This window comes from Chenopodium album, chromosome 1, assembly GCF_948465745.1.
Source record: "Chenopodium album chromosome 1, dcCheAlbu1.1, whole genome shotgun sequence".
Taxonomy (NCBI): Eukaryota; Viridiplantae; Streptophyta; class Magnoliopsida; order Caryophyllales; family Amaranthaceae; genus Chenopodium; species Chenopodium album.
Genome location: NC_137834.1, coordinates 439461 through 455005, shown reverse-complemented (window position 1 = coordinate 455005; position 15545 = coordinate 439461). Strand labels below are relative to the sequence as shown.

Sequence of the window (15545 nt, the reverse complement as noted above, 5' to 3'; positions counted from 1 at the left end):
TTAAGCAAAATCATGGCATAGTGCGTGTATCATATTTGATGTATAAGTATACAACCTACCTTATTGGCACAACAACGAAGTTAATTGTAGGCTAGTGAAAATAAATGGAATAGTTAACTTTGAATATTATTTAATACTGCATGCTTTATTTACTATAACTACGTCTGCCAAAGGACTCCAACCTACTCCTCCAAGACTTTAAAACAACACAAAAAATCTTATCGATGGTGACCACGTTGAATTTAGATTTGCCATATATATTAACCTTGAACTGACATAAAATCTCCTCAATTTTATATCAAAATATGAATTTATATTTTGTTAATGACTGTAGTTAGACATTAATTATAAATGATCGAATTTTGTAGGACCCTTCAATTCATACCCTATAAGATCAAGGGAAGAGTGGGAGTCTAAAGGTTAATTATTGATGAGTCAATTTTGGTGATCTTTGGTTGAGAAATGTTGGGGCAAAAAGAGATATCTTAGCTCTAAAATATGTTTAATTAGTTGAAGAAGCAAAATATATAGTTGAAGAAGCAGTTGTTACTTGTGTAAGTACGTAGTTGCTACATACCTAGATGTAGAGATATAACTATTTCCTTGTAAACTAGCTGATAGATATGAATAACTAATTAAGAATTAAAATATGTGTGTTCGGTAAATTGTTTAGCTATAGATTTTATTAGGTATAAACTTTTTTTTCTTCAATTTAATAACCATTTACACCGCTAATCACTATCTTAACCACTATAGTGTTTTAATTTGATGAAACCACTATAAACTAGCTATTGCTTAACAAAGCTTAAATCTCTAATTAATGTAAGTGTTTGTTGAAAGTGGACTAGAAAAGAAGTTTGAGTCCAAACACTCGGTTAGTTTTGGTTGGGTTTGTCATTTACTCGGTTCAAAATTTGACTCTAGTTGTCACAATAGGGTTGTAAACGGGTTTATTTAGGATATAATAGGTTTAGTTTCATATTTAGTCGAAACTTAAAATTTGGTTTATTTCAAATATTAGCTTATACATAGATTATTGTCAATCAATTCATAATCAGGTCATAACATTGTAAATTAACACGATCCGATCTGATCTAGAAAAAAATCAATTCAAATTTCGAATTTTATGGCGACAATAATTTAGCATGACTTAACTTTGAAATAAATCCAACCCGATCCGAGTAAAAATATAACATTGTAATAATCATATAGATTATACTATGTAATCCAATAACAAGTTCTTTTTGGTCAGATCGAATCGGGTTAGTTTTTGACACCTTTAATTGAAATTAAGGTGAACTAAAAACAAATTTTATTGGAGTGTTGTATTTTTAACACTAAACCCTACCTATGATTTGGGATTTTGGGTATGGGTGAATCAATAAAGGTTAAAAAAGTTTAATTAGCAAGAATATTACCACTTATTATTAGCATTACTATATAGTTGTCGTTGAGAAGAGGGCGACCAACTTTGAATATGGAGCAACTGATATCATACTCCAAGGCATTTACACCTTTCTTTTGACCATCCCAGTACTGGTCCTACTTTTTTAAATGACTTTAATAATAAAAGCATACCACTTTATTCAATCATTTTTTCTATTTTATTTTTTTAAAAAAAAATTTATAAGTAATTTGTTGTTATTTAATTTCCAAGCACCCCACTGTCTCGGTAATGGGTAGGCACTGGCGCACTGCCCTTGAATCTCAATCTCTATAATCACAGCAATCCAAGCCACTGTCCTACGGTACTATCACTACTACACTTAACATTATACGTACTCACAACTAAGTTTATTTAAAGCTCTAGGACCTATCTTTTCTTCCACATTATTTAATTCTTTAACTGTCTCTTGTACTCGTCTCATGTCTCGTAATCACTATTTTCAGATGTCCGGAAAAAAAATTCACATGCACTGAAAATTTGATGTTTGGAGCAAGGATGAAAAGAGTACAACAAATATTAAGAGTAACTTCATACAAGTAGTTAAGTTGATCTGTATTATAGTTTTAAAAAAATATGACTATTAATTTCGGGTGAATGAATAGGTGAGTATAATTAATTTTGTATGCTCAATTGGCCTACACAGTTGAGCTGCCTAGTGGAGTGCCCAACAACTCCACTTTGAAGGATTAGACCGATCTTTAGAATCAAGGAGACAGGCCCATCATTATTTTCTCTCTCCTCCTGCGCACATTTTTTACACTCAGACTCAGTAAGCGCTCTGCATCAGAAACTTCAGTGTTACAGCAGATAAACCAGCAGCATTGTGATCAAACCAGGAAGCAGTAGCCAAAAAAATTAAAAAAAAAAAAAAGTAAAATTGAAGACAAATGTTTTAGAAATCTTAATTTAATGGCTAAACGAACCAATACAAAACTGTACAACCCAGAAAAATATTGAAGCAAACACATTTAAGACCTTAGTTAGCACAAACCAATCTCTCTAACAGTCTAACACTCCCCAACCCCCCTTTTTATCATCTTTACCCACCCAAAAAACATGCTAAAAACACTGACAATCAAGCTAGCTACTCTCAACTCTGATTACTTCGAGAGACGTAGCGAAAATTCTAGTAGTAGTACTCGTGTAGGAGGTAGAGCACACTAAATACTAAGAAGATCTGGCGGTGGCGATTTAGGTGGTGGCTGGTCTTCCTTTGCAGGAGAATCTGTGGCGTCTGTGGTAATTTGTTGGGGTGATTCCAAGGGAGAGGCGTCGCCTTGCTTGGCAGATGCTGGTGGTTTCGGGATTTCCAACAGTATTTGAACCACCTCTCGCATTGTGGGTCGTTCCACCGCCTGTTCTTCAACACACAACATGGAAACATAGAATACGTGCATCACCTCATGGAGTGGAACTGAAGGGAGTCTAGGGTCCAAGATTTTCAGGACTCCTTCCTTGTTCCCATCAGTCATTTTCCTCACCCACTGAACTATATCAACTCCATCACCAAATTCACCAACTGGCTTCCTACCAGTTATGAGTTCCAAGAGAACCACTCCGAAGCTGTAAACATCACTTTTCTCATCAACCTTCAATGTGTAGGCATATTCTGCATCATAAACCAAAAAACATTAGTAATTAGCAACCAAAATACGCCAAACTATTGTTTCGTTTGGTTGTTATAGCTAATCAATTTTAAATGATTAAACTCATTGAATAACTAATAACAAGTACATATCGGAATATCGAGAATCTAAGAATCCGTTTTGAAAAGATCAAAGATTAGTGGACTACTTTAGAGGCTTATCAAAGATAATCTTGTACTCCGTATTATTTAGTCAAATTGTCACTGACAAGACCCACTAAAACTAATTACTAGGAGTAGTATTTACAGTATTAAGTAAGGTTTGATTATTTTCGGGATTTCGTTACAAAGTAGATCACTGTGCTAAAGCATAACGAAAGCGACAGAATTGATATGAACTACCATTAGGTAAAGTGGGGAACGCATCATAAATGTATTTCCTTTGTAAATTTAAGTCAAAAAAAGGCTATAGCAACAAGCCAGCATTGAGAAAGACATCCAAACAGAATCACAATCAACAACTTAATTCTTCTACACCAGTCAAATATCAGGTACACAAAAATTCAAGTAATTTGACAAAATAGTACTACCAAAAAGTATAAAAAGGCCAAATTTAGGCAGCATAATCATCATAATAAGTAGATTAATTACCTAAATTGCAAAGAAATGTTGATTAGATTAGATTAGAATTATTTATACCTGGGGCAATGTATCCATAGGAGCCAGCAATAGCAGACATGCATTCTGATGTGCCTGAATCTTGCAAGAACTTAGCAAGCCCAAAATCAGCAACATGAGCCTCATAACTTGAATCCAACAGGATGTTGTTGGACTTGACATCGCGATGAACAATCAATGGCGAGCAATCATGATGGAGATAGCAAAGCCCTTTGGCTGCCTCGATTGCGATCTTATACCTTGTATCCCAATGCAAATGACCGCCTTTCTTACCATGTATCACCTCACCTAAGCTTCCATTAGGCATGTACTCATACACCAACAGATTAGTCTCATGGTTCGAGCAGAACCCTAGTAATCTAACAATGTGCCTATGTCTAATCTTCCCTAGAGTCTGAATCTCAGCATTAAAACCATGATCATGAGATGAACCCCTACTCATTGCAGGAAGTCTCTTAACAGCAACTTGATCACCATTCGGCATATTTCCTTTGTAAACAATTCCAGCACCACCTTTCCCAATAATGTTATCTTCCTTCAAGCAGTCCAAAACATCATCTGCCGTGAAGTCTAACCGCTGGAAGGCGGTCAGCTTCCATGCTCTAGACTCGCTCGCTTTCTTAAGAGAACGAGCCTTGATGATCGCAGCAATTGCAAAGATAATCGAACACAACAGAAGGCCAATGACCAAGAGCAGCTTCAATGAAGCAGATAAGCCTTTACCATGACCTTGGTGTGAAGAACCAACAACCCCATTTTTGCAAGGACCCAAATAAGGTCCACATAAATCAGGATTACCCAAAAACGAAGTATAATTAAAGTAGCTAAACTGCCCAGTTTCAGGTACTAAACCAGTGAAATTATTAAATGAAAAATCAACTGATGTCAAACTTTGCATACTAGAAATTGAACCAGGAATACTGCCACTCAAACGATTTCTCGAAATATTTAAGTAATTCAATATCCTCATACCAGTAATCTCCTTCGGAATCTCGCCAATGAGCTGATTCCGACTAAGATCGACGAATGTTAGCAGCTTACACTTACTAATCTCAGCCGGAATTTCACCGGAAAACCTATTACTACTAAAATCAATTTTAGAAAGCTGTTGTAAATTCCCAATCTCCGGTGGAATACTCCCACTAAACTTATTCCCATCAAGCAATAACTTCTGAACACCAGAAAAGTTACCGATACTAGCCGGTAACTTCCCGGTAAGCTGATTATTGGATATCGAAATTTGACCGAGACTCGCTGCTACTGAACTCCCCGTCTCAGGGAAACCTCCGGTAAGAAGATTATCCTGCAACTCAACTTGGGTTAACTTAGGAAGACCAAACAAACCCTTTGGAATTGACCCGTTTAAGAAATTTTCACCCATTCTAACCCGGGTCAATGAGCTACAACTACCCAAACTCTCAGGAATCGGACCAAGTAAGAAATTACCCAATGTAATTAGGGTTTGTAATTGCTCTCCTCTGCATAAATTTGGGGGTAAACTACCAGTAAGCTTGTTAGAAGAAAGATCTAGAAGCTGTAATTTACCATTAGTACCCAACTTTTCTGGGATACTTCCTGTAAAATTGTTTTCCCATAGTTGGAGAACCTCCAACTCCGGTAAATCTCCGATAAAATCTGGCACGGCCCCGTGCAATTTGTTCCGAAACAGATTCAACAGAGTTAGATTCTTCAACAGAGAGAAAGAAACAGGGATCTCACCGGAAAACAGATTGTTCGACAAATCCATGGATTTCAAGCTATTTAAGGATCCCAACTCAGTTGGGAGTGACCCAGAAAGAGTATTCACCTGAAGAAACAAAGTATCAAGTTTCTGGAGTCTTCCCAGCTCCGCCGGAAGTTCGCCGGATAACCCACAGTTAGCACCGTCAAATCGAACCAACTCCGTCAAGTTTCCGATCTCGGGTGGAACCCCACCGGAGTAAGCATTAAAGTACCCAATGTAAAGCTCTTTTAACGAGGTTAAGTTACCGATTTCCGGCGGTATTTTCCCTTCAAGCTCGTTGCCGGAAACTGCAAGGTACTCAAGCTTCTCCCATTGGCCGTACTCTGGCGGAATCTCGCCGGAAAAGTAGTTACCACCCAAGTGAAGATGCCGGAGCTCCGACATCTCAACGGCGGACAAAGGCAAAGGTCCGGTGAGATTGTTGTTGTACACATCGAGAACATTGAGCTTTTTTAGGGAAGAGAGAGAAGAAGGGAAGGTTTCATTGAAGATATTGTTGGATAAGTTAAGATACCGGAGTTCAGTGAGGAGGGAGACAGACGGCGGAATAGGGCCGGAGAAGGCGTTAGATGCTACAGTGAGGTTTTGAAGGTTGGTTAAGAACCCGACGTCAGGGGAGAGGATTCCGGTGAGGTTTAACCCAGAAAGGTTGAGAGAAACGACGGTGGAATGGTGGGTTGAGGTGGAAGAGCAAGTGATGAATGGCCAAGTACAGTGGTGGGTAGTGGTGTTCCAGGAGGAGAGGGCAGCTTGAGGGTCGTCTGAAATGGCGGATTTAATACCCAGTAAAGCTTTGTGTTCTGGTAATGTTTTGCCATTGATGAAATGAAAGTGGAAGTGAAGAAGAAGGAAGAGAAGAAGAAGAAGGGTTCGCATTATTTTATTTCTGGGCTGTTGTTGTTGCGGTTGGAGTTATTGTCGGTTGATTTTAATGGCGGAAGAAGAAGGGGGGATTTGCAGGTAGTGAGAGAGAGAGAGAGAGAGTGAGGTAGGAGGAGGAAGGGAGGGAGATGGAGCTAGAAGTAGAAGTGGGGTTTTTAAGTGAGTAATTCCAATTTCTGTTGCTTTTTTTGGATTTTGAAAAAAAATTTTGGGAGGGTGATTTTTTATTTTATTTCGGTTTTGGGGTTGTTTGTTTGTCGTTTAGTTGGGGTTGTTTGTAATTTTCTCACTATGCCTTCTACCCACATGGAGCATGCATATTTTGCTTCTTACCTAAAAGTTTTTTTATCAAGGGACATATAATTAAAAGAAAAATTAGAAAAAATAATCTCAACTTTAAACTATTCGCATTAGATAATGCTAAGTTTTTACCCTGTATTATTTTTAAATTATTCAAACTTATAGAAATTATTTACTTTCGTTGAACCTATATGATCATTTTCTGCATGTAAAGGTTTATTTTTAGTTTGACCTCTATGACCAATATTTTCGGAAGTTTTCCCTTTCCCCTTTCCAAAGACTTTCCCTTCCTTTCCCCTTCTTCTAGTAACCCTCCTTTCTTGCCCTCCCCCATCCCTTTACCCAGGACCTAGCCACTGATAAAGTTATTCTTCCTTATTTCTCCTCTTCGTTTGGATATAGAGGAGAAAGGTTTCAATGGTACGAGATGAGGAGGGGGGTTATCAGCGTTGGGGGAAGATAGGGGGTTTCGGTGGTGGAGGAAAAAGAGGAGGGTGGTTGTCGATGGTGTCCTGGGGGAGGGTTATCGACGGTGAGGGAAGGAAGGTGGTTTCGATGGTTCATATCTCGTATTTGTAAGTATACTCGGATATAAACATGAAGTTATCTTTTGTAAAACTAACTATTTTATAAGCTTGTCAAGCTTTATCAGGTTTCCATAATATTTTTCATGCATATTATGATATCACATATTTACAACAAATCCTATATATAATAATAATCTTTTTTTTTTTTTTGAGAAACTATAATAATAATCTTATCATTAACCTTAGTATAAAAGTCTTCAAGTTTATCTACATAATGTTGATCTCGACCTATGCAGTATTGTACACTAGACTTGAGTTCTTTGTAGACCAAGACTGGAATCCAGCTATCACTTCTTCTTCATCATGCTGGAACTTGCGGCCCTAAGTTCCTCTGAAAGTTGTTGTCTTCAACACAGTTGAAGCTAAACTATTTAGCTTGTTGTCCTGCTCTGGTTAGGAAGCTCCTCTCTGTGTTCCTATCAGGGATCGCTGGTCTAGTTCCTTATTATGAAACTCTTCTTCTATTATTTCTTAATAACTTTTCTTTGCTTCTCTTGTATTCTTCCTGGTTTCACTCCTTGAGTCTATTTCACCAACAAACTATTCAAATACTTGAGAAACCTCATTAGATGAAGTTTACTTTTCTCATCATCACCAAAATTATTCAAATGTCAACACAACCCCTAGTTCTAGGTTTCAACTTGATATGAAATTACCTATTTAAAAAAAAAAAAAAAAAAAACTTGAAAAAGAACTTGCTATGAAAGTATCAAGGTTATAGTCAAACTCCATTATCTTATTACCTTTAAAAAAAGGGGGGAAATTACTCCACTTATTGTGATTTAATTTTAGAGAAATTGACACTAGAAGTTAGACCTATCAATTCCTGACCCGACCCAACCCGATTCTTAACCCGTTTCATTGATAGAGAACCCAAACCCGATCCCAACCCAAATGACCTGAAATAGACCCAATTGGACTGTATCATTTATCATAATTTGTAATTGTACTGGCAATCTAAACCACTTGAACCAAACGATCCAAACAACTAAAAATTTAACCCAAAATCGTCCCGTTGACCCGAATTAACAGGTCTACTAGTATTCTTAACTATGTCCGGTTTTCTTTTAAAGGTCCTAAACTATCTATTAATTTTGGGAGAATTTAACTATAGGGGGAGTCTACGTAAAAAGGATGTCTCAAGTTGACAATCTTGACACCACCATATGTTAATTGACAGTTGGAACCTATAAAAAAAAAAGGGGGGGTTTTCTACTTGGTACCCCTGAGTTCTTGCTAATTCTACGTTGTGCCCTTCTAAATCAGGAATTCTATACGGTGCCCATGAGTTTAGTCGTAGTTGTAAATTGTACCCTTAATTTTAACAATTTAAAAACATAAGTTAACGCATGGTTAAATATTAACCACACTCCCTATAATACAGCTCCTCAACCTTAGTTTGAGAATTAATTCTAACAACTCATCAACATAATAATACTCATTATTAATTAAAGCCATATCCAATACCAATTTTAGCACTGGTGAATTTTGTTGGCTCAACTTTATAAGCTCACTTCTTACACATTCCATGAATTTGTCCCTTATTTCATAGATTTAGGTTCTCTCCCACTTTCTGCAGTAATTAAGTTTGCAATGCAAACGAATTATGATCCAAATATAAAGGGAACCAAATCTTATAGTAGTATGAACTGCATACTCTTTTCCAGAACTTGGACAAAATGGAAGTTCTTACTGCATCTTTTATGGGAAGAAATGACACTATGTAGTGCATGTTATTGTCTCGTAATTGCGAAATCCAGTTCATTTGCACTATGTTGTTAAGAGTGTTGCCCACTGCAACTTCAAATCCAATTTATTATAGGGAGTGTGGTTATTATATAACCGTGCTTTAGCTAATATTTCTAATGCTGAAATTAAGGGTACAATTTACAAAAATGATTGAACTCATGGGCACCGTATAGAATATTTTATTTAGAAGGGCACAACGTAGAATTGGTAATAACTTAGGGGTACCACGTAGAAAAACCCAAAAAAAAAAAGAATGTCCATGGTTAAAACTGGTATGCCAATTTTCCCTTTAAATTTAGACCGAATTTGAGAATTTTAATTATATTTGAACATATTTTGGCTCACTTGACGTTGTATGTGAGTAAATGTGCTCATAGAATTCGACTTTTTGTTAGTATGACTGTCTGAGAGTACGTTTGCATTGCCTACCATGAGGCAAAAAGGCATCATCACACTACAACGCATCAACATTTGTAAGCTATAACAATCACATCCTAACTTGTAAATTATTACTCATTGAAAATTGATCGGTTGATTAAAAATGAACTATAATACTCTTAGGGCCTGTTCTAATTTACTAAAAACAATTGAACTAAACTGAATTGAATTGATTGGAACTGAAAGAACTGAATTGAGCTGAAGTGAACTGAATAGAACTTAAATGAATTGTTTATAAGAGAAGGAAATTAGGAGCTGAACTGAACTGATTGGAGCTGAACTGAATTGAACTAACATAACCATGTTTGTAATACTATTCTGTGTTTATATACTTGTATTTGTAATTATATGAAGGGTAAGAGTAATGAGATGAGATATTGGAAAATTGACACAACCCAAAATTCTAGAGTCTAATTTTACTTTGAATTAAATTAAATGTTTTGAAGCATATATAATCAATATCAAACTATTTTCCTTCAAAGCAAATTAATCCCCAGGCTACAGGGTTTGGGACATCCTGTTGACTTGACCTCTACCCCCCGGGGTTTCTACAGGGTTTGGGACATCCTGTTGACTTGACCTCTACCCCCCGGGGTTTCTACAGGCTTCTTAAGGTCAATTGGATCATGTCCTTCTTTTCAATGACTCATTAGCTTTAAGTACTATTCGAGTAGATGGCTTATGGCACTAAGCTAGTGAACACTATGGGGTCGGATGGACGATTGAGCTTCAAAACCATGGTAAAATGGAGGCTGGAGGGTTCTCAGGAATAGCAGCTTCAGCTTTGCAAACTGAATTTTGGGCCTGCCTTTACGCCTTAAGGTGGGCCAGTGACAATGGCTACCAGTCAATAAAAGTACGTTTAACTGACTCTGCTTTACTTGTCATGGCTATTAGAAATAAGAGTCCCTCGGATATTCACCTACTATGAACTTTGAAGGAGATTATATTAGAATCGGGAGCACTTTCCAACATTGCATCATTCTCAAGGTTGACAGAGCGGAAGTCCACACCCCCCACCAAATAGCCAACCAGTGTCGGGTTACTCTGAATAGTTTCTCCAATAATACGGATGTTTTTGATGTTTATTAGTTGTTTTATTTTTTCCCTTTGTTTCTGCTATCATAAATAAAAAATAAAAAAAAATAAAATAAAAAAAAATAAAAAAAACCAACTAAATTGTATCGAACCAATTGACTCAATAATAACTTGGCTCGCCACAACGGCATAACTTGAACTTAACCCAATTCAAAAATGCTTTCATTTAAATCATTTCCCATCCTAATGAAAAATAGTTGTGATTAAAGATGAAATAGGCGTCCACCAACCCCACAAAATCACCAATCTCGTGTGATATAAAAAGAAGGTAAGAAAATCATATATGAACCATTAGATTAGATCATCTACTGAAAAGCTAAGTCAGTCAAATTGGTTAAAAAAAAAATAATAATATAAAATGACATAATTATTGGTGAAATTGCGGTGTGACAATGCTAGCTAGTACCGTTAATCAAAGTGAAGCAAGGACGTGTTCATAATTTTACGACAAAAGACTCACTTTCTAAACACCTTTTACATACTTTAATAAAGCTTATTTTGGTAATAAGATTATTGCAATGTAGATAACGAAATGTTATTATGGAGAGCATCCAATGTCCCCCCAATTTTAATTGTATTTCAACTTTATTAGCTTTCCTTTATGGCATGATTGAGTACATAAGTTTCATATTCATCAAAATTATGCTTAGAAATAGTAATTAGTTAAAGGGAGAGAACTTTTATCAAGTCATATCGAATATTTGGTATCAAATTTATCTAAATGCATGGATGATTTTAGATATTATGTAACCATCTTTTTAACCCCAGATTGAAAATATTATCATCATTTTCCTTTAATTATATACTTCGTAGAATTAATGATCAATTAAATTATAATACAATGTGTACTTGGTTTATCTTTTACCCCCTTAGTACTTGAAAGAGCGACCCATTTGACCTAATTTTAGTCCAAAAAAGAATGACCCGTTTGTTTTTCCCAACATCTATTAAAATCATAAAATTGCCAATATATCCTCTTATATTTTTGTCATGTAGCTCCTTCTCCCTACATTTTACCCTTGTATTTTTTCAGATCATTGTGCCATCTCTCTACGTATTAATTGCAAATTATTGTTGACTTGTGTTTTTCCATACATTTGTACTTGCAAATTAAGTTTCTTAATACCTGCGAAATCAGCTCAAATGGGTCGTTCTTTAGGGGACGGAAGGAGTAGTTTTTTTATTAATCAAATCATGAAAAAAAAAATAATTAGTACAATAATTTTTATATTTGTGATCCCATATTAAATATCTCTATAAACTTTATCAATATTCTAAGATACATACGAGTATGTGAGTATTACTTTAATTTTATATGAATGGGTTATGACTCGCATGCAATGTATGTTCGTGTTCGTTATCTTAGTCGATATATATATGAAGTACGGAGTAACATTTGTAAGGAATACCATATCATAGTTAATTATTGGCAAAATTAAATTGTGTTATGCTACAAGTAAATTCTTCTTTTATTTCAAATTAATTATTGCAACAATTAGACTTTTATATTAGTACATACATAAAAACCTTGGCCGTACATATATTTTTTTAAAAAAACCCTTTGGTTGGGTGCATGAAAAATCCTAAAAAGCATGGAACAATAAAAGTATGCCGCACTTAAAATAATATTTGAGATGAAATACATTTTAATTATTGCATTACCAACAAATTTTAAAAAGACTAAACAATAATGGTATGCCGCGAAACACGATAAATTCATGACCCCAAATAAAATGTTTAGTGGAGAAGTGTCATGATCAATTTCAACAATCAAGTAGATATTATACACATTTCTGGGACATTTTCATGCATAGTTTGCGTTATTTATATTAGACAGATTATTAGGAGAAGCTCCCTTGGGCCATGGATTACTATAGATTATGGACATCCTTATCGATCATAATTTCATGAATAAATATCTTCCATTACAATTGGATTCTCTTAAATTGGACTATATATCTCAATTATTTTTAATATACGTATGGGCGTTAATAGAGTGAGCCAAGATCGAAGTCGAGGTTGGTTAGGCATTCAAGTTCAGCTCGTTATTACACTTCTTGCGTGCATGTGAACAGGAAGCCAGGCAAAGTTGAAGCTATTTCGAGCTTCCTTTTTTAGAGTACGTTCAACTTTAATAAATTCACGAACTTCTCAAGTCGAGCTTGTTGTGCTTGCCTCATGAAAATTTGATTAAGCTCGAACAGTACAAAATTACATAGTCTCAAATGTTTAATAACACCTATGTTTGCAAAGTTGCAAGTGGATAAAAGATCTTTTAATTTTAACTCATCAAGAATACTTACTTTTCAACTAATAAGCTTGAAACAGTATTACGTAGCTGTAGAGGGCTTAGCTTGACTAGGGGCAATAGCACTGTGGTTGGTGAATGGCGATCACTATTGCATGGACAAAGTTGCGAACTATACAGGCCTGCAGCCTAATAAGCTATTAAGCTACATGAGCACCTGATGTTTTGTGGAATATTCTCTATTTATCATTGCTTTTTTTTTTTTTTTTTTTTTTTTTGACAAAAGAGCTATCAAAGAAAAAACACACTGTAACAGAAAGAAACAAACTAAAAAGGAAAATTTGCAAATTGCAGCCATTTAAAGTTCGTATTTAGCAAATTGCAGCCATTTTAAATTTTTTTTGCAAATTGCAGCCCAAAAGTTCATATAAATTGTAAATTGCAGCCCGATTCAACTTTTTCATCGGTTTACAAGTTGAAAATCTTCGATTAAGGTTTTAGGGGCCATTTTAGCCGTTAAGGGTCCGAATTGAGCTCGGAATTAGCATAAAAATAACGTAAGTATCTCGTTTTGCGTAACAAAAGTGTATCGATTTGTGGGAAACTGTAAATATGAGACACTTACGTTATTTTTTTGCTAATTTCAAACTCAATTCGGGTCCCTAAGGGCTAAAATGACCCCTAAAACCTTAACCAAAGATTTTTTCAACATATAAACCGATGAAAAAATTGAATCGGGCTGTAATTTACAATTTATACGAACTTTTGGGCTGCAATTTGCAAAAAAAAAAAAAAATTAAATTGCTGCAATTTGCAAAATACGAACTTTAAATGGCTGCAATTTGCAAATTTTCCAACTAAAAATGAAAAAACAGCAATTGTCGTCGCTTAGCGCAACCAGTTAACCAGTGAACCGGAGACACCCAGGACCGAGGAACCTTACGAATTTGACACACCAAAAAAGATTTAACAGCCGCACGCAATTCTAGAGTGAGCCACCAAACCGAAATGTCCATTGAACCTGAAACCGGAAGCAATTAAAGAGAGAAGGGCCGCACAATCAGAATGAATCCGACTAGAGCAACACTATAAACCTAACCATATGATTGTTTGATTTTATTTATTTTAGATTTAATCCAATTCGTACTGATTAATTTGACTAATATTGATCATATGTCGTCGACAATCACTCGAATGGACATGAAATAGACAAGAAGACTATAATGATCAAACAATGAATTAAATTATATTAACAAATAGAAGGACCTTAGCTTGTTTGATTGGTTAGATTCTACCAACAACGTAACGTTCCTCGATATCTCATCCATGTCAAAAAATTCAACAACTCCGTACCGTAGAGTCAAGCTCTTGATTGCCCAAGATCGACATCATTAGACATCACATTAGTGCTCAGCCTTTGCTTTTACAAGCTTGCTCCCTTTAATTTGTGGTCGTCTATCTTTTCTTTAACAAATTTGTCATCTCATAGCTTTCTTCCTTTTTATGGGTTAAAATACAAAGTATATTAGTTCGTAACATGGTTGACTTGTTTTACTCAAAAGTATACTATACAGAGTATATGATAGTAGCATCATATTTTAGATACAAGTTTTGTTTTTTTTTTTTGTTTTTTTTTTATCAAATACTTGTATTGAGGATAATAACTTAATTAATTATTATTATATTATCCATTTTGTAATCGATCATAATCTTTTCATTATTAATTAAATTTCACTAAACAAAATTTTTAAACAAATATATGAATCATGACAAGATTAATCAATGGTTGAATATATAATTGAATTGAAGGTTGTTCATTTGTTTAATGATATATGTTAAAGAGTTTTCATTCAAAGTTTTCCAGTTATGTAAAATAAATAAGATGGAAATGAAGGAGAGAAACCCACTAATAGAGTCTAAAACAAAGTTTCATATAAAAATTAATTGACAATAAGAGAAGTAGTCCATTTGAGTAATATAAAGAAAATACTTTATTGTTTAATATGAGACACATAATAATAATGTTGACACACTAATTTACATTATTAACAGTACAAAGTATAAAATTTTAGATTAATACAAAAGCTGGCTAGGGGACGGGTTAGGTAAGGGCCTGTTCTCATACGATTATTTTCATCAGTTCAGTTCAGTTAAGCTATAATAAGTTTAGTTCAGTTCAGTTTAGTTCAACTCCTAATTTCCTTCTCTTATAAAATATTCAGTTCAGTTTAGTTCAGTTCAATTCAGCTCTAATAAGTTCAGTTCAGTTTAGCTCAGTTTAGTCAATGAGAACAGGCGTAAGACAATAAGACCAACTAGTTTCATTAATACTAAATTCGTAGTCAAAACTATAGAGCAGTACAAAAAGGTTTCCTTAAGCAACCACCAGTACTGCATTTTAATCTACCTCCCACCACCATTCACATCGTGGGACCTACCCACTTTCCAATCCTTTTTTTAATAACATGGATCATATAAAACTAATACAAGCATTAGTTATAATTCAATGCATGACATATAGTATAATCAAATACGATGGCAATTCCATCAAATCATTAGAGCTAATCAAGTCATTTCATCTCTTGTTTGCTCAACTAATTAAGCCAGGCCACCAAACAAGCAATATGAAATACCTAAGCTAGATTATACTAGCTTCACACAAAATAAATCATTAACAACTTGCAAACTTCTCTACTGTGGCTAAAACACAGTACAATAATTAGGCCGATAAGGATTATTGGGGTTTATATTAGGGAATGGAAATAATACGCATGCATGGTAGGTTCATT

The 15545-nt window shown here is 35.0% G+C and overlaps 1 protein-coding gene across 1 annotated transcript; it reads right to left on the bottom strand.

The window, feature by feature from the left end:
• Positions 1 to 2307: 2307 nt before the first annotated feature.
• Positions 2308 to 6548, bottom strand: LOC145638930 (uncharacterized). The gene is made up of 2 exons (XM_081690001.1): positions 3732 to 6548; positions 2308 to 3056 (listed from the first exon to the last, which is right to left on the bottom strand). The coding sequence occupies exons 1-2, from the start codon at positions 6328 to 6330 to the stop codon at positions 2608 to 2610; spliced, it is 3048 nt and encodes a 1015-aa protein (XP_081546127.1). The 5' UTR covers positions 6331 to 6548; the 3' UTR covers positions 2308 to 2607.
• Positions 6549 to 15545: the final 8997 nt, after the last annotated feature.

Coding starts and splice junctions, on each gene's coding strand:
- LOC145638930 (XM_081690001.1), bottom strand. CDS start 6,330: ATGCGAACCCTTCTTCTTCTTCTCTTCCTTCTTCTTCACTTCCACTTT. Junction 3,057..3,731: donor CTATGGATACATTGCCCCAG/GTATAAATAATT, acceptor TTTATGATGCAG/AATATGCCTACACATTGAAG.